Source organism: Parasteatoda tepidariorum, chromosome 8 (genome assembly GCF_043381705.1).
Source record: "Parasteatoda tepidariorum isolate YZ-2023 chromosome 8, CAS_Ptep_4.0, whole genome shotgun sequence".
NCBI lineage: Eukaryota > Metazoa > Arthropoda > Arachnida > Araneae > Theridiidae > Parasteatoda > Parasteatoda tepidariorum.
This window is the reverse complement of record NC_092211.1, coordinates 70,056,100-70,074,450: the sequence shown is the minus strand read 5'-3', so window position 1 is coordinate 70,074,450 and position 18,351 is coordinate 70,056,100. Positions and strand designations below refer to the sequence as shown.

Here is an 18,351-nt window from a genome sequence, read left to right as displayed (position 1 = left end):
ATAATCAGTTTACATTGAACCCCCAAACAGTAAGCATTGGCTTGAATTAATTGTCTTCTAATATAACTTTATAATCTGTAGGGTTCCACCCTAATAATATGGAACTCGTTGTTTCGTTTAAATAAATATTTATTTTCTTGTTTTCGATATTGATTGCCCTCCCCTTCTTGTATATGGTGCATTTGGCCACGAAGTATTTTACGAACCAGAAGAATTTAAAGCAAGAGAAAAGAAAGTGTTATTTTTAATTTCAAGGGCAAAATCGAAAATGACAGTTAAAGAAGATACATGATCACTTCAAGGAGACAGCTAGTCTAATTCTTTGTATGTGCAAAGTAAGCGTTTTTATATCTTTCTTTGTTGAAGAATTCGTTTTCGTTTTGAGGTTTTGATTATTGAAAATTTATTGTTTTTTTTTATATTGCTAAGGGTGTGATGTGACTTTGAGTTAGACTTTCATTATGGCTGAAACAGATTATTTAGAGAGAATTAAAAGAAAAAGGTCTAGTGAAAAAAGTAGTTTTACTAAATTAATAAATAAAACTGATAAATTATTTACTGAGCAAAATGTTGAAACAAATGTATTAGATGAGAATCTTACTGTGTTACTTGAAAGGAATCAAAATTTAATAGCTTTGAATAAGGAAATTGAAAATATAATTGATATTAATTTGTTGGATGAAGATTTAGCTTCTAGTGAAGAATATCAGGATAAATATTTGACGTATGTAGCTAAATTAAAGCAATTGATAAAATGTAAAGGAATAAAGGTTTCAGTTAATAAACAAACAGTTGAAACTGTAAAAAATGATTCGGTTATAATTGAGCAGAAAAGAGTAGTTACTAACAATTCCAGTATTAAATTGCCGAAAATTCAAATTGTTCCTTTTTCGGGAGATCCGAAATATTTTAATTCTTTTTGGGATTCTTTTGAAAATATTATCCATAAAAATGAATCACTTTCTAAAATTGAAAAATTCATTTATTTGAAATCTTATCTTACTGGCCAGGCAGGTAATGTTGTATCAGGTTTTGATTTAACGAATGATAATTATGATAATTGTATTAAATTATTACATGAGAAATATGGTCGTAGAGATATAATTTTGAATTCATTTGTTAATAAAATTCTTAGTTTTCCGAGTGTTAAACATACCTCTAATATTACAGCATTATGCAAATTGTACGATGACTTAGACATCGCAGTTAGAAATTCAGTCTGAATCTTATGGTTCAGTCTGAATCTTATGTTATACTTTTGATACCAATAATTTTACAATTATTGCCTGAAGATTTTGTTTTAGATTTTCAACGAAAACGGAAATCTAAAGATGAAACCGATGTTAATGAATTATTGCTGTTTTTAAAGAATGAGATAGAATGTCGTGAATCAGTTGCGTTTTTAAGTGATAAAAAGACTAACTATAACCATCGAGGTAGCTATAATTTGCGTAACGCGCAAAATAGGTATGTAAACAGAAATTTTAATAAAGGCACACCCTCAGCTACTGCGCTTAATGCACAGATGCCGCAGTCAATATGCATTTTTTGCTCTGAACCCCATGACACTTTCAAATGTAATATGTCTTCCCAAAACAAGGTAAAATTATTGAAAAATTCTAATCGTTGTTTCAAGTGTTTCAAATTGTTTCATGTAAGCAGGAATTGTCGTGTAAATAAATTACCTTGTTATAAATGTAAGGGATTAAGTCATCATGGGTCTATTCGTTTAGGAGGTAATAAGGGGATAAAGTTAGTAAAATTCAAAACACTGAGGAAAAGTTAAATGAATCTTCTGATTTGGCTGCAGTTTCTAATGAAACTCCACCATCAAGCATTTCTAATGAGGAAGTTATTAGTTCTGTTTCCCAATGTAATAATAAAAAAGTTGAATGTTCCAAAAGGGTTTATTTGCAGACTTGTACTGCTGAAGTTAAATCAGATTCTTCGTCTCAATTGACAAGAATTCTTTTAGATAATGGCAGCCAGCGTTCGTTTTTGTCTGAACGAGTTGCAAATAATTTAAATTTAAAACCGGTTGCTTACGAAGTTTTGTCAGTTTATTCATTTGGAATGCAAAGAGCAACGGAAAAGGCTTATCCTGTTGTTGAATTTGAAATTTTCAAAAAGAATACGAATTTTAGAACTAAAATTAGAACTCTTGTCATACCATGCATTACTGGAGTTAAAGTTGAACCTCCCGACCCCAAAGTAATTGAATTTATGAATAAAAATAAAATTGATATGGCTGATTCTTATTTGGAAGATAATGATAATTTGCTGAGTATAGAACTTTTAATTGGTTCAGATTTATTCTGGGAATTTCTTTTAAATGTAAAGATATCTATAAATAATCGCCTGTGTGCAATAAAAACTGTTCTTGGATGGGTGATTAGTGGAAGTAGTTATAAACGGGAGCATACATTGTCACAAAACATAGCGGTTATGAAAAGTGTAATTGAATCAGGTGATATGTTTGATTTAAGAAATTTCTGGTCACTCGATTCCTTAGGTATCACCAAGGAGTGTGAAATTTTATCTCTAAAAGATAAAGAAACAATTGATAAATTTGAAGGCAATTTAAAATATGAAAACAATCGTTATAAAACCGGATTACTTTGGAATTCAAGTCCCGATGATCAGGATAGTAATTTCTCTACTGCCAAAAAGCGGTTTGATAATTTAATGATAAAATTAAGTAAAAATAAGAATATTTTTGACATGTATGCAAAAATTATTGAGGATCGGATAAAAGATAGAATCGTTGAGGAATGTAAGGATAAATCCATTAATTCTGGTTATTTCATGCCGCATACAGCTGTTTTAAGACCCGATAAAGAAACATCTCGTGTTCGTATCGTTTTCGATGCCAGTTCGAAGGATATTGGTTTAAATTCCCTTAATGATATGTTATTGTCAGGTCCAAATTTGAACCTGAATATTTTGGATGTTATACTTAATTTTTGAAGGCATGAAACTGCATTTTCGGGTGATATTGAGAAGGCGTTTTTAATGATAGAGATAGATGAAAATAAGCGCAAATATTTTAAATTTCTTTGGATTGATTATGATAATTGCGAAGGTTTGAAAATTAAGAAAATGAAAAGGTTACCGTTCAGAGTTACCACTTCCCCTTTCATTTTAAAGGCAATAATAAAGTACCACATTAAAAAATATGCTAATGACAAACCCGATTGCGTTAAAATGTTAAATTCTTCGTTATACGTGGACGATCTGTACTGGGGAGCTGATACAGTTAATGATGCATATCGACTGTCATCTGATGCTGTAAATATTTTGCAATCCGCGAGTATGAATTTACGGAAACTTAATTCTAATTCAAACAAATTAAAGAAATTATGGATTCAAAATGGTATTGCCATTAATGAATCAATTGCACATGCAAAGGTGTTAGGTCTTCGATAGGATACAGAAAGTGATGTACTGTTGATTGAATATAAAAATTTAGAGCAGTCATCATCTGAGTCAATTCAGTGCACCAAGCGTACTGTTTTAAATTTGCTGCTCAAATTTATGATCCTATCGGTTTAATTTCTCCCTTTGTTATTAAAATGAAAATTTTGCTGCAAAACATTTGGAAGGCTGGACTCGATTGGGATGACCCTCTGCCTCCAGATATTGTAACAGACTTAAACAATTGGATTTCTGAAGTACCTTATTTAAAGAACATTTTTATGGGACGGAAATATTTTGAACACTGTGATAATAAGAAAGAAATTGCCGTTCATATTTTTACTGATGCCAGCACAAAGGCCTATGGTGCTGTAGCGTATTTCAGATATGCAAATATTTCGAACGAAGTTAAGACCTTATTCATTATGTCCAAAAGAAGGGTAGCACTAATCAAGACTTTAACATTGCCCCGCTTAGAGCTTATGTCGGCGGTTATTGGTGCTAGAATCTATGATTATTTACACAAATTGTTTAGTGACATTTGCCAACAATTTTATTTGTGGACAGATTCACAAATTACATATTTTTGGATAAATAATAACAACTCTTTGAAACCCTTCGTGCAAAACAGAGTGTCTGAAATTCAAACTCTGACAGATCCTAAACTTTGGCAACACTGTTCAGGAAGTTCAAATCCTGCTGATAAATTAACTCGAGGAGAATCACTAAAAAGCCTTGTTGATGATAACTTATGGAAATTCGGGCCATCTTGGCTCATAGAGGATGAAAGTAAGTGGCCTCAAGAAAATACTGAAATTAATCATCAGCATTCAGTTGATTTAGAACTTAGAAAAAGCGTTATTTCTCAACACAGTTGCCTCGCAGATTCTGTTCCGGTAACTGCTGGGTATTAATAAATGAATACTAACGGAAGAGATTACTTAAGACAATTATACAAAAAAAACAGGAAGGCACATGATAAATAGGTTTAGTGGCAGTACATTTTAAAGCATTGAATTAACCCGAAAAAAACTGAAGTAAATAAATCATACTATGGCTTGGTCCAGATAGCTGTACTAAAAAGGAAAACAATCCATATATTGTCCACAAAAGAGTAAAAATTTAAAGAACAAGTCCAGAGTTCAGATGAAGTGGAAAATTCATATTTATTTTATTATAACTTGATTTAGCATCAGGACGACAACACAGTAAGCGTATGGAGAAGGTACTGGAATAGGAGAGGCTGGAAGTTTCTTTATTTTAGAGGTCTTCGTTCTGCCAGAACGAGTCCGCAAGCCCAAGAAAAGCGCAATCAACGCAGGATAACTTCATCTTCGGCAAATATTTACCAGCGAAAACCATGACAGCCGATATAACGCCACACCAACACAAACTCCGATGAATTTCATCATTTGACACAAAGGGAAGCTGCAACCACTGTCATTTTGAGGAAATCATTGCGCGGTGATCATTCACCAAAACATGCTGAGAATGGTAGATGGTTTTCTTGAAGAAAAATACAAGTTTTTTACACTTAAAATGCGAATGCAGCCACGACCATCAGCAATGGCGGTGTTAACGCCATGTTCCGACCTCAGGGGGAAGGAGGGAGAAAAAATGAAAAGTGAAACTCTGTTTAGCGGAGAGCTACATGAAACGATTTTTTGAATGCCACAAGCGTCCCTTGCGCTCCGATATTTATCCTCTTGCTTAAAGTTAAATTACTTATTTTCAGAAAGTTGAGATGTTTTCACAATTATTTTACCAGCGTTACGGTTAAGGAACACATCTCAGATTTTGTGAGACACGCTGACGTCAAAGATACCGGCAAACAGGTGTCTTTCTAAGAAAAAGAAAAGGGCAGGGCTAAAGGAATGTGAACGTAAAGTCAGAGGGAGAAAGTCCCCATTACACTACAGATTAAGGGGCGAGAAGAATTAGATCAGCAAATAAGGATTTCTATCATGAATTAACGAAATTATACCAAAATTAAATTAAACTTGTGACTTGATGTCACAGACTCTAAAGAGACTTTTCTGATTTTAGAAAATTACAGTTCTTTATTAAAGGTGAAAAGAATTATGGCTTGGTCAAAACGGTTTATCCACAACTGTCGAAGTTATGACAAACTGAAAGTTCCATTAACTACTGAAGAATTAAAAGAAGCCGAAGTTATTTTACTAAAGGAGGTGCAAAATAACTATTATCAAGATGAAATTAAAACCTTGATGAAGAAGGAAGATATAAAAAATAACTCCAGCATAATTTGTCTTCGTCCATACCTAGATGAAAAACAGATATTAAGAATTTGGAGTAGACTGTTTCAATCTGAAGTGGATCCTGAAGCAGTTAATCCTATACTTCTACCCAAGAATTCGAAATTTTCCGAGCTTTTGATCACTGAAAAACATAAAAGGTTGCTTCATAGGGGAGTTAATGTCACTCTTTCGCAGATTAGAAAAAGTTATTGGATTCCACAAGCCAGACAACTTGTGAAAAGAATAATTGGAAGATGCGTGATTTACAGAAAACACTTTGCGAAACCAGCCAATCAGCGTACTGGAGAGCTGCCTAAAGATAGAATTTCAAGAGTCTCCACCTTTCTCAGTGGTTGGAGTTGATTTTGCTGGGCCTATTTACGTAAAACATAAAGATGAAGTTTTGAAATCTTATATTACTGTGTTTACTTGTGCAGTCACACGGGCTGTACATTTAGAACTGATTTCCGATTTGTCTACGAATAAATTTATCTTAGCTTTACGCCGTTTCATGTCAAGAAGAAATAACTGTAAAACTATTTATTCTGATTACGCAGCAACTTTTAAAGCTGCTTCAATAGATATAAGGTACTTCTTTGCTATTATTAGAGGAGAAGAATTTCAAAATTTCATTTCCTCTGAGGGCATTGCATTGAAATTTATTGTTGAGCTTGCCCCAGGGTGGGGAGGATTTTATGAACGGTTGATGAGAAGCATTAAAGAACCTCTTTAAAAGATAATTAGCATTCTAATGATATTTTAATAATTTACTATTCCTTTAAATTTGATGCTTTAAATTATATTTTAGTGTCTTATAATTCATTAGTGTTTATTTTTATATTTTAGTTTTAATATGTAATGTGTTTAAATAATGTTTGATATAATGTAGAAATATTGTTTTGCTATTGCAAATTGTTTTGTGATAATTTTTACTTTAAAATTATCAGGTGGGGAGTGTTGAGAAATGTAGATGCATTTTTAATTAATTCGAATTCTCCCAACCAGAGGGCTGGTAATCAGTCTGCATTGAACCACCAAGCAGTAAGCATTAGCTTGAATTAATTGTCTTCTAATATAACTTTATAATCTGTAGGGTTCAACCCTAATTATATGGAACTCGTTGTTTTGTTTAAATAAATATTTGTTTTCGATATTGATTGCCCTCCCCTTCTTGTATAGATGCTACTCTAAAAGAAATATTTTAAAACGCTTAGCTCGTTAAATGAACACGTTACACCCAAAATAACTTTAGATTTAACAGTCAGTCTTTGTTTGCACATTAATGCTATTTAAAAAGAAATATTTTAAAGTGTTTTCGTAAAATGAACACGTTACACACAAAATAATTTTAGATCTAACGGTCATATTTGTTTCGCACGCAGAAGTTTAAAAGTTTAACTTAAATTATCTCCCAAGTTAGTTATCCGGACTGTAATGCACAAAATCAGATAATAATAATTCAAGAATACATATTTTTGTGTATTAATTATATACTGCCGTTAATACGCAAATTCGAAAAATAATGAACAGACCTTGGCCAAGGAACAGACAATCATGCGCATACTTGTGTAATGTCCTCTGTATTAATTATATTGGTGATATTACGCGAAGCTTAAGAATAGTAAACTGATAATAATAAGCATATGTTTGTAATATCGTCTGTAATAGTTATACTAATGATATTTTACCGAACCAAAAACATCATAAATAGAAAATGACTCATTTTGGGTAATGTCGTCTGTTTCGTTTATACAAACAATTACAAGGAAAATTAATCGAAATAATGCACAAAAATGGGCTTATAGATTTTTTATCCACAGGTTTGTTCATGAACTATTGAGACATATACTATTAGTACCATATATTTTACACAAAATCTGGAATATATGGCCAAAAAAGGGTAGTTATGGTAACAGCGTAATTTGAATCCATTAATGTTACTTCCATTTCTTACAACTTTCGTTTTCCTTCCGAACAAACTACATGAATTAAAAAAATTTTGAATTTATTTACATATTGTTTTTCAATAATTCTTAATACAAAAATATAAATCTCAACAGGCAAATTAAATAACTTTCGAGAAATCATCAAAAGTAAAAGTATCAAAAGTAATAAATACCGTAAAAACACTCTAATTAAATAAATATTACTGTAAAAATTACGATATAATACTTTAGAGTATAAATGGATTTAATGGTAAAAAATATTTTGCGGATGATGCACGATACTTTATACTGTAATTTGATCCGAAATTTTTTACTGCGTTGAGCTGCCGTAAAAATCAGAAAGATAGAACATTTCAGAGTGTTTGGTGGAAGAAAAATACACCACGGCATCAAAAGCTTCAATAATGTATGATTGTTTTGTTTGCCTTGGTACGGAATTGCAGTTTTGCTAACAGCTCTAAATCATGGAAGTAGAAATCGAACAGCTAAATTGATGAATATTCTCGTTATCTTACTCAAATTTGCGCTATATGTCAAGTTATATTTAAGTCATTATTTGTAATTATAATGAAACTCACATATAAAAATGAAAAATTAAATAAATTCTCCATAGAATATGCATAAAACAATTACTATAGCTTGATCTGTCCGAGAGTAATGTTTTTAAGACATCTGGAAGCTTCATTTAGGCTTATTTTCCCTATTTTATAGTCAAGAAATATATTAAGAAAATAAATAATTGGCCGTTACGTAAGTTCTATCTACCATTAAAATAAACTGTCGATTTAAATAAACCATAGAAATGTAAATGGACAATTACTGTTCTATTTGGTAAAAGGCATAGACATCAAAAGATTAAAATTACCAAATAAGCGATCAAATAAATGATATTTTGGTAAATTTTATCATGATACCTCCATGCACGGCATAGAAACCATTTAACTGGTAAAATTTACTTCTTGGTTTTGTATTTTTACTAAATGTGTAAGTATTTCAATTTCGAAAACCAGAATTTCTCGCAAACCGTTACAATAATGATTGGAAAAATTACAACATGAACGATTTAAATACCATACATTTTGATTTAATTATCGGAATAATGTTTGTTTTTTTTTTAGCAGCAATACCTTTGCTATGCAAGTATAGTGACTATAACGGAATTTTTTCGCCACGCCTATTCTTCCAGTTAAATGAATTTTGGTGTTGTCTTATTGAAAAAAAGAGATATCAGCAATATACTCACTAAAAAGCCTCCCCCAATCAACCAGAATATTAAAACAAATATACTGTTTGATGTTAGTCGCTAAATTAAGGGAACAAGATAAATTAACTATAAGAAAAACACCTCTAATCTTGAATCCACTACCGAGTCCCTAAGCGTGAAGGATTTTTTGCCAAAAGAAAGTGTTTTTTTTTTAATAAATATTATTTCATTCATTAATAATCGAGAACTATGTATTATAACGTACATACTTTTTCGCATCCTCTTCAACTAAGCAATATCAAAATAAATGAAAAAAATCTGAAATTGGAACATAATTAATTGAAAAGTTTCTTAAAATCTTATTATTTAGTTGAAAGTTAGTCAAAGCGCAACGCATTTTGATTGTTTTACCATGTGATAAAAATGAAACAATTACAATTCTTAGGAATAAAACGACAAATATTTACGATGGTATGTTCAAATAAACGAAGATTACTTTTAGTTCACTAACGGATATCACATTTATCTAATTTTATTTTATCACCGTTTTTGAGAAGTTGATTCTTATTTAAATTGGAGCTATAAATGCTCTATACGTCATTATCATTTCGAGACCAACCCAGAAAACAAGAGAACTCCTGGAACAAGCATTTCGGAGTAAGGCCTTCATGATTGCCGACTGAAACTAATCCACAATTTCGTCATATGTAAAAGAAAATCACAAAATTTCTGAGCCGGTCATCACCAAGATCAAATTTGAGTCATCTTTTGAAATGCGAGCTTCGTACCCCATCAGCCATCTCAGCTTTAGTCAAATGTATTTTATTTGATATTTTACTCGTCATTAAGCAAACTCGTCTCTAAGTCTTGTAAATTTGAACCTAACCCAAAAGACAAGGGTACTCAACGATCAAGCAATGAGGCAAACTAGCCTTGGAAAACTTCTTGATGGAACTAATCCGTATTTGAGTTACATGGAGAGGAATACCACGGACCACTCCCCAATGGCAAGGATATTCTAACCCATGATCACGTAGGATGTTTAACTCCATCACTGTGGTCCTTGCTAGCCGGGAGCAGAATTCATATTACAAAGCCACCGCTGGGATTTAAACCTGGTAACCATATTGCGAGGCGAATCGGTGTATTTACTCATAAAAAGCTAGAATATCACGTGAAGAGTTGCTTGTACCGACCGCTGCTCCCAATGAGAAATCTCCCCTTATTGAGCCATGGTGGCTCAGGAGATTTAATGCTCACCTCCCAATGAGGTGAACCGGGTTCGAATCCCAGTGATGCCTGGTCGATACGAATTCCGCACCCGGCTTAAACCAACCACAGTGCTGGCAAAAAATATCCTCAGTGGTGGACGGATCATGAATTAAAGTCCCCGTGTCATCAGGTTTTCGTGGTTTTCCACTCCATGTAACGCAAATGTAGGTTAGTTCAATCAAAAAGTCCTCCGCGAAAGCAAATTTCTCAGAATCCTTAATCTATGAGTTCCCTTATTTTCTGGATTGAGTTCAAAATTACAAAGCTATGGAGTTGAACATTAGTAGCCGCGAAGTCAAAAAATTGGGTCGGCCGTTAGCACAACAACGGTTGTAAAATAAAATTAGATCTCCTCTTATTATTTCTCTACACATCATGCATTTTTAGCTAAATAAATTGTGTATTAAAATATAATCATTTTTCTTTAATAAAGCACGCGTTGCAAAAGGAATTCATAATTTTTGAGAAAATCCTCGAAATACTTTTTCTTAGAAATTCGATTGATTGTTTGAACTACAATTACGCAATTTTTCACGTTAAACGTTCACTTAACTCTGAATAAATATTCTTTCCACCAAACCAAAAATTCATTATAGCACAATAATTAGCTCCATCAAAACTCTCTCCCTCTATTAATTATACATAAATTACCTTTACAAATCTAATTTTTACCTAAATATGGTTAAAAAGTTTCTTCGTAATTAATTGCTGATTATATGAGAAATGTACTTTCCAAGAAATTCAATTTACATCGATAAAAGGAAGAAAATTCTTTTCCTTTTTAATTAAATAAGCTTTGTTGAGACTAAATTCTATTAAAAGCAAAATATGAAAGATTAAGTATACGTTAAAATTCTTGTTGTTCATTCAAATATATTGAATTCCTCAGAATGTGTTATTTCGGACTTCACAAATACCATGTTATGAAGAAATCAAAAATTTTTAATAAGCTTAAATTAAAACCTTCTATATTTAGTGGTTCAAATGTTTAATTGGCGTGATACAATCAGAGGTGTCCATAAGGGGCAAGTCAACATAGCCATTTTTAGGGGATAAGGTTTTTTTTTAATATTTTTATACAATTTTGTACTTTTAAAGTTGTAAATTTGATTCAAGGAATATCTATGACTTTTTAAGGGGACAATTTTTAATATTTGGTCAAAATTTTTGAAATCTTTTTTGGAGGGGGATATTTTTCCAGCCAAATTTATTGTATCATCAATACACATCTTTGCGATCACATAAAATAATAAAGAAGAGAAGCACATTTACAAATAATTTGAGCAGAACGTGATTTTTTTGAAGTGATGGGATAGATTTCAAAGTACTTTTTTGAATGGGGATATAGTTTTGTTTTTTCTAGTGGAGATTATGCTTTTTTAGTCATTTTAATTAAATCTTCAATTTCTGCAAATAAATTATTCTGTAATTTTTCAATACGTAGGATATATTTTTCTCACCTAGCTGGACCTTTAAAGCACATATAATGTCTAATCTGAGTTAATTGGTAAAAAGCAGAGAGATGCTGTAGTACAGCGACACTATAAATTCGGAGGCAATTTGATCATCACCTTCAGAAGAGAAGGCGACATTTCATTGATACGTACTGACATATCAAATATCATGATATTGCGGGCCAGACGGTCCAGCGATTAGCGTGTCTGACTTCTAAGACAATGGCTGCGGGTTCGAAACCCGCTCAAGGCATGGATGTTTCTCTCCGTCTGTTGTTCTCTATTGTGTGATATGTGAATGTTGCCCACCTTGTGAATGGGTATCTGTGGCAGTGTGACGTGGGTAATGTTGCTCGCCTCCGTGACTTAGGTTTACAGGTGCCCACTAGATAACGTTAAATAAGTAATACTTCCGGCATCTTCCTAGACGAATGACGTAAAAGTTCAGTGCCTGATTAGAAAACGAAAATATCGTGATATTCTGAAATTTAAAAATAAGCAACAAAAGAACAAAAATAAGATGTATTTTAGTAAATAGCATTCGCCACCACGCTTAATATCTCCAAATAAATAAATCTAATTTCGAGTAATCTTTGGATTCGTAATGGGTTTCGTTTCAGTTTCATTTCGTAATTTTAAAATGAAAGCTTAATAAAAAAAAACTTAGTTTCTTATTACAATTTTTAAACCATTTTTCTTCTTTAATTTTTAAGGACCGTACGAGCCCTGCATATTACATTCTGATTCGACAGACCTAACATATTATCCGATTGAACCCTACATATCATACGATTCTGCATACTCATAATTTGATAAATATCAAGTGTATTACTTGCAGAAAAGGATGCAATGCGACAACTTAAGACGACTTGATAAGATGTGTAAAGAACGTGCAATGGCTCCATGAAGCATGCACAAAACAGAAACAGTTACCAAAAATCCGATAAAATTTTCTCAAAAGTGATTAACTAAATCAATACATTAGATTTTGTTTATTAGGTTTCTTTTACTTGTTTTTTTTAAGATAAAATTTATTCCTTGCATCTTATGGTAAATATTTCATGATTTCTATATTTAAACTTCACTTTTCCTGTATTCAGTTTTCTTGTAATATTTTCCGTATTTCCTGTATATTTTCCTGTATTTCCTGCATCCTTATTCACTTACTGTATTAGAGGGCCATCTCCCCTCGACATTAAGAAGAGGTGAGCTCTTGTCAGTTTAATTTCAAACTTTTTCTTACACATTTTGTTCTCAATATTTCATTGTTTTTTGCTCAAAATATGTTATATTCATGAATGAGAATTTAAAGTATGCTTAAACATTTCTTATATCTTTAATTAGCACTTTTATTTCGAATCTAAACAACTATGGCCATACATCCTAGACTTACCAGATATTTTAAAATAAAAAATTTAACAATAAATTATCGAACTATCTATATGTAATGTTGAAACCGAAATCAAGAAATTCAGACGGTCTGTTTAAAAAAAATTACACTATCTGATATTTCTGGAAAAAAATGGTCAAATAACAATTTATTTAATTAATATTTTGCATAATATTCAACCAAAACAGTGAAATAGTTATAAAAATGATGGCATTCAAACTGTTGACTGTGAAAAAAGTAATTTATTGACTGTTATATATAATATATTAGGTTTTTCAAATAAAAGACTGTAAAATTTAAAAAAATCTCGCTCTCTCTTTTCTGGCTTCTTCACCACAGTGAAAAAAAAAACATTTAAATTTACTTTGGAAAACAACTAACAAAGCCTCAGAAGTCAAGATACCTTTTCATTTGCTTAGCAAATTTATTAATTAGTCATTATCTGGGTTATTTTCTCCATATGCTAAAACAAAAAAAAGTAATTTCTCGAGTTATTAGGAAAACTCTAAGAAAGAATTTCCATATTTAATTACTAACTGAATAATAACGACCACCCTTTTCTCAAACTCAGTTTCAAATTACGGAAATGATAGAGAATAATTGATTTACTTAGCATAATAACGTAAACCAAAGACATTAACGAAGAGTTGTTATATTTTTCAAAACTTATGGAGTTACCCTCAGTAATTTATCAAACATTCATTTAGAACCATATTTACATAGCAATCAATACACTATCTCCTTTAAACTGCGATCTGTGCAAACAAATTAGTAATTAACGTAGTTCAGATTCAACTTATTTCTGCATAAAAATGACTTTAAATTAATGCATATTTTAAAAATGCAATTGATTACGTAGTAGAAAAAAATTAAGATTCGCTTAGGTAATTAGCTATTGTTTATTTTTTTTCAATAGAATGGCTAGTATAAAGCAAAATAAAATTCTAATTTCTTTTACTATTGTTAAAAGCAAATTTTTTTAATTTTTGCTCGCAATCGATAAAAGTTTAAATTTCTTGGTACCTACTGAAAAAGTACAAGATATTTCAGTAATCTAATTTTTATATATGAAATATGTTAAATAATATGGTAACTCAGACACTATTCGACCAATTTCGTTCACATTTTGAATTTTGTCCTTTAGATTTGACTATTTTAAAATGGTGCAAAATTTTTTTTACTTCATAATTTTTATTAAAAATATAATATACAACTTCTAGGAAAAATTACTATTTAAAGCAATTATAGTTTACTAAGAAATGTCTTCAAAAAAAACTTAATCATTCAGTAAAAACAATAAACGCAACCTAAAAACGAAAACATGCGCTATTAATTCTTAAGAAATTGAAAATTTATTAATTTTCAATTAAGATTTATTAAGAATTGAAAATTTATGTGTATTTAAAATCCTTATGTAAAGTTGCAAAGTCTTAGTCAATAAGCAAATTTATAAAAAATAATGCCAGGTGTGGTTGACTTAAGATTTTACACAAAATAAATTTTCAAATGTTTCCGAAAAGTTCCCTTTTAAGACATACACTAAAGTAAAGGACGCAGAAACTGAACCTTTTCCGAGGTGCTTTAACCCTTAGCTACGCCTCTGCTAAAAAGTTTAAGCACAAGTAAGAAATTTTGATTTTTAAAGGTAACAACAGAATGTTAACAAGGAAACATTTTCGTGTTATTTAACTAAAAACAGTAAACGAATAATTTTCAGAGATGCGTTAATTTATCCTGACTCTGATATGCAAAATAAAAAAAATAATACTAGGCTGTCTCTAAAATTTAAGCACATGAGCTAAAATGACGCGATTTAGCAATCTTAAAATAATCTTACTTGGATATTGATCTCCCACTACTCATGTTAACATCGAATATATATTTTTCCATTGAATAAATTGCCCTCTGATGTGTTTTCTGGGGGCAATAATACTTTTCTTTCTCAATAGACTCTTGGCATTTTTCAAAAGTGCTAGATTCTTTTCCATTTCTATATAATTGGTGGATAAAAATACCCTTTACGTTCTCAATTGGATTTAGGTCTTAGCTCAAAGTAGGCGTGCGAATTTGATCTAAAATTAACAGAACAGAAACGAACAGAAATTATGCATCATAAAATTAGTTAATACTCCGATCAGCGATTTAAAGATTAACATCTTATTACACGTCTAAAAACATTCATGCATATTTAACGGCAAAGTTTTGTTTCTGTTGATGAATATCAGAGTTGAAAATGACCACAACCTCTTGAAAGTTTATACCAGAATATGAACAAACCACTTGCTATATTCTACTTGGCGTTTCTTGATATTCAAAGCCAGCCAACATTGATGTTTTCGGAAGGGAAAATAATTCTCTTATGGTGTGAGAGCGTGAGAGTTTGTTTAAGACTTTTCAATTTTAAGAGTTTAGATTTAAATTATACCCTTTAAATCGTATATGAACACTTGTTATGAACACGAGATAGCCTGATGGTTGGTACCTCGTTAAGCCCAAGGTCAAGAGGTCGTGAATTCGTTTCCTGCCGGCTGAAGTTAAATCTGTCGGGTCATTAACTAAGGTCGGGAACTAAGTCATCCATCTTCCCATAACAAATCGTACTTCTGAAAGTACTGAATTGGAAATTGTCTGATTCANCTTCAGGTTAAAGTTACTTAACTCTGGGTTAGAGTAACTCGCAGTTACGTACACGGTGAAATGAAATTCTGGACTCTAACCTAGAGTTGCTCTCATAAAACCTGTTTTGAACTCTGACTGAGGGTTAGGGTCAATGGTGAATACGGGCGTGAGAGTACTGAATTGGAAATTGTCTGATTCAGGTCAAAATTACGGTTTGTAAATAAATGAATGAATGTGAATGGATTCTCCCTATTAACAAGCTGTGTGTGTGACTGAAGTCGTATTCTTGGCCGTAGATGGAGCCACTGAAAAACAAGAAACGCACACTTCGCGTACTTAGTTAATTCGCTTGATTTCACCAAGCTGGTATTTGCAAGTAGCATTAGAAACAACAACAACGACATTGATTTGGTGTTAGCTCAGAATAAAGTGTTCCTTCATGCATTTTTTTGAGTTCTTCATTATATTCGGCAAGATATAACACCACAGTTTTTAAAGTGTAATTAATTCATTTTAAATTAATTATTCTTGCTTTATACTGCAACGTAAAAATAACTTTATTGACTCTTATGTGCGTATCGTGATAAATTTAATTGTAACCAATTACTAAATTTAGTGTCACCTACTTTATGCCAAGTAGAGTAAAAAATTATTCTTAGTGTTTTACTTCACTAGGAACTATCCATAGTCGGAAAAGGAGATAGTATTCATCGATCGGCGTTTACTTTAGCTACAGAATTCGATTTCACATGTGCTCTAGATTTATGTTTGTCTTATAAATTATGTATAGTCAATGTTTGAATAATATTAGCATTAAATTTTATTTTCGTGACTTTGACTGAAAAAGAAATTACCACAAAATTAGGCGAAATGTAAATGTTATTTTTATTTTTAACAAATTTAATAATTGTAAGAAATATTTATTTAGTCATATGCGTTAAACATCACAGTCGCATTATAGTTTTCTATTTCTCTTATATAAATTTATTTTTTTGAAATGTTAGACTAAACACCATGTTTGAAAATAATATAGCTATTTATATCTTGTGACTTTAATAAAATCAATCATAAATTATTAAACAATAAAGAAAATAATAACTTGTTTAAAGGCAACATTTTCAGCAATTTTCAAAAATTCAACATGTTAGTCCTTACATACCACTTCTCCTTCCACTAGTAGTAGTTTGACCAATACCGTGATCCGGTCCTTGCAAATTTAATCGCTTGTTTTTATAGTACGTAATTGCCACCATTTTATACGTTAAGGTACTCTAAAAAACTTTTGCAGTATTGAGTGTTTATATCCAATTTATATTTTGTGAAATGCAAATTTATTTAATTGGATTCATCTATTGCAATCTAGAACGCAAGTCCTTATAAACTTTCGGAGCTTTAGAATATCGGAAGGTGTTGAAAAATAAACTTACGGGATTTTTCTTAAACGTACTTTAACAAACTAAGAAAGAAATAATGAAAGAAATATAAAAGGCAAGACTTTATTCAATTCCCCCAATGATTTAATAATGTTTTTTTGTATAAATATGGCATCCTTTTATATCCTTTCACAATTTAGTTATTTCTGATTCAATATCGAGAAATCTTTAAAAGGATTTCTAATTCTTAATTAAATTTTGTTATGTTGCTTTTAAACTTACAAATCATCATTTCTCTTTCATCCATTTTCCCTTTTCCGTCGAATCCCTTGAGAATCAGGGCCTATTATTATTATTTAATCCTTAAAACAAACAACAGTAAAAAGATTATTAGAGAAATCCCATAACGGGATTACGATATGACAACTTTTGATTTACAAACAAAATACGAATAAGAAGTCGTAAGATTAAAAGATCCGAATATTTTCTAATCTTCGACGTAAAGAATTTAAGCTTATGTTATTAATATCATTTAAAGATTTTTTTTTTCGTTATCATTATTTTTGTTTAGTATAGGAATTTAGAAACGGCAGCTGTGATTAAATTGTATAATATAAGCTGTAGGCGTGCAAGGATTTATTAAAATAGCTCCATTTATTTCAGCTCGATTAATTTTATTCGAAAAGAGACGTATTTGAATTAAAATTAATAGAAAAAACGTATGCAAAAAAATATAAAACACGTAGTATCCTAGTTCACGTTGTATTTATATTTGGATATTTGTATTGGATATTTACTTACAAATACGGAGTCATTTATGTTTTAAAACTGTTCTTCGAAGCCTCTGCACCGCAAAAAGTGTTCCAGGCATTTACCGTAAAAATAACTTTATTAAACTAAACATTACCATAAAAATACAGACCTGACCATACATTTATCTCGTTATGCACGTAAAAATGTCCTTATTTCGGCAATGGACATTGTTTTAGACTCATACGATTTGTTTATTGAATCAAGACCAGCCGAAAAGCGAAGCAAAACAAGGTGGTACCGCTGTCTGTCGAAGAGTGAAAAAGATGTCTAATCGTTGTCTTTCTTCACTAATCTAGAGAGAATGAAACTGGACACACAGGGGACTCTGGGTAGAACATTTTACAGCGCTGTAAAAAATAGATACTCAAATTTCACTTCATTTTGACGAAACCGTTTCCCGATGCTCATATTTCGTCAAAGTGATGAAATAACTGTCGTCACTTCTTCAAGGAAACGAATTTCTGCAATAGTAAAGACTTATTTTGTCCAACTTTTTCAAAGGAATAAAACCTCATAGTACCTAATATACCTAATTTTTCTTGTAATCGCATTATCGTGGGCCCCAAATAGCTGAGTCAATGTCACCGTAATAACATAAAAAAAGGCGA

At 31.2% G+C, this 18,351-nt stretch overlaps 2 protein-coding genes across 2 annotated transcripts; both read left to right on the top strand.

The window, feature by feature from the left end:
- The first annotated feature begins 461 nt into the window (after positions 1–461).
- LOC139426151 (uncharacterized) lies at positions 462–2,967 on the top strand. The gene is made up of 2 exons (XM_071183919.1): positions 462–724; positions 1,905–2,967. The coding sequence occupies exons 1-2, from the start codon at positions 462–464 to the stop codon at positions 2,965–2,967; spliced, it is 1,326 nt and encodes a 441-aa protein (XP_071040020.1).
- Positions 2,968–3,572: 605 nt separating this feature from the next.
- On the top strand, positions 3,573–6,035 carry LOC107438066 (uncharacterized). The gene is made up of 2 exons (XM_071183918.1): positions 3,573–4,310; positions 5,484–6,035. Exons 1-2 carry the CDS (start codon positions 3,573–3,575, stop codon positions 6,033–6,035), a joined length of 1,290 nt encoding a protein of 429 aa, XP_071040019.1.
- Positions 6,036–18,351: the final 12,316 nt, after the last annotated feature.

Excerpts from the sequence above, each read along its gene's own strand:
- LOC107438066 (XM_071183918.1), top strand. The coding sequence starts at position 3,573 with ATGAAAATTTTGCTGCAAAACATTTGGAAGGCTGGACTCGATTGGGAT. Across the intron at positions 4,311-5,483 it reads GCCTCGCAGATTCTGTTCCG|GTGAAAAGAATTATGGCTTG; the intron begins GTAACTGCTGGG and ends TCTTTATTAAAG.
- LOC139426151 (XM_071183919.1), top strand. The coding sequence starts at position 462 with ATGGCTGAAACAGATTATTTAGAGAGAATTAAAAGAAAAAGGTCTAGT. Across the intron at positions 725-1,904 it reads TATCAGGATAAATATTTGAC|GGTTTATTTGCAGACTTGTA; the intron begins GTATGTAGCTAA and ends ATGTTCCAAAAG.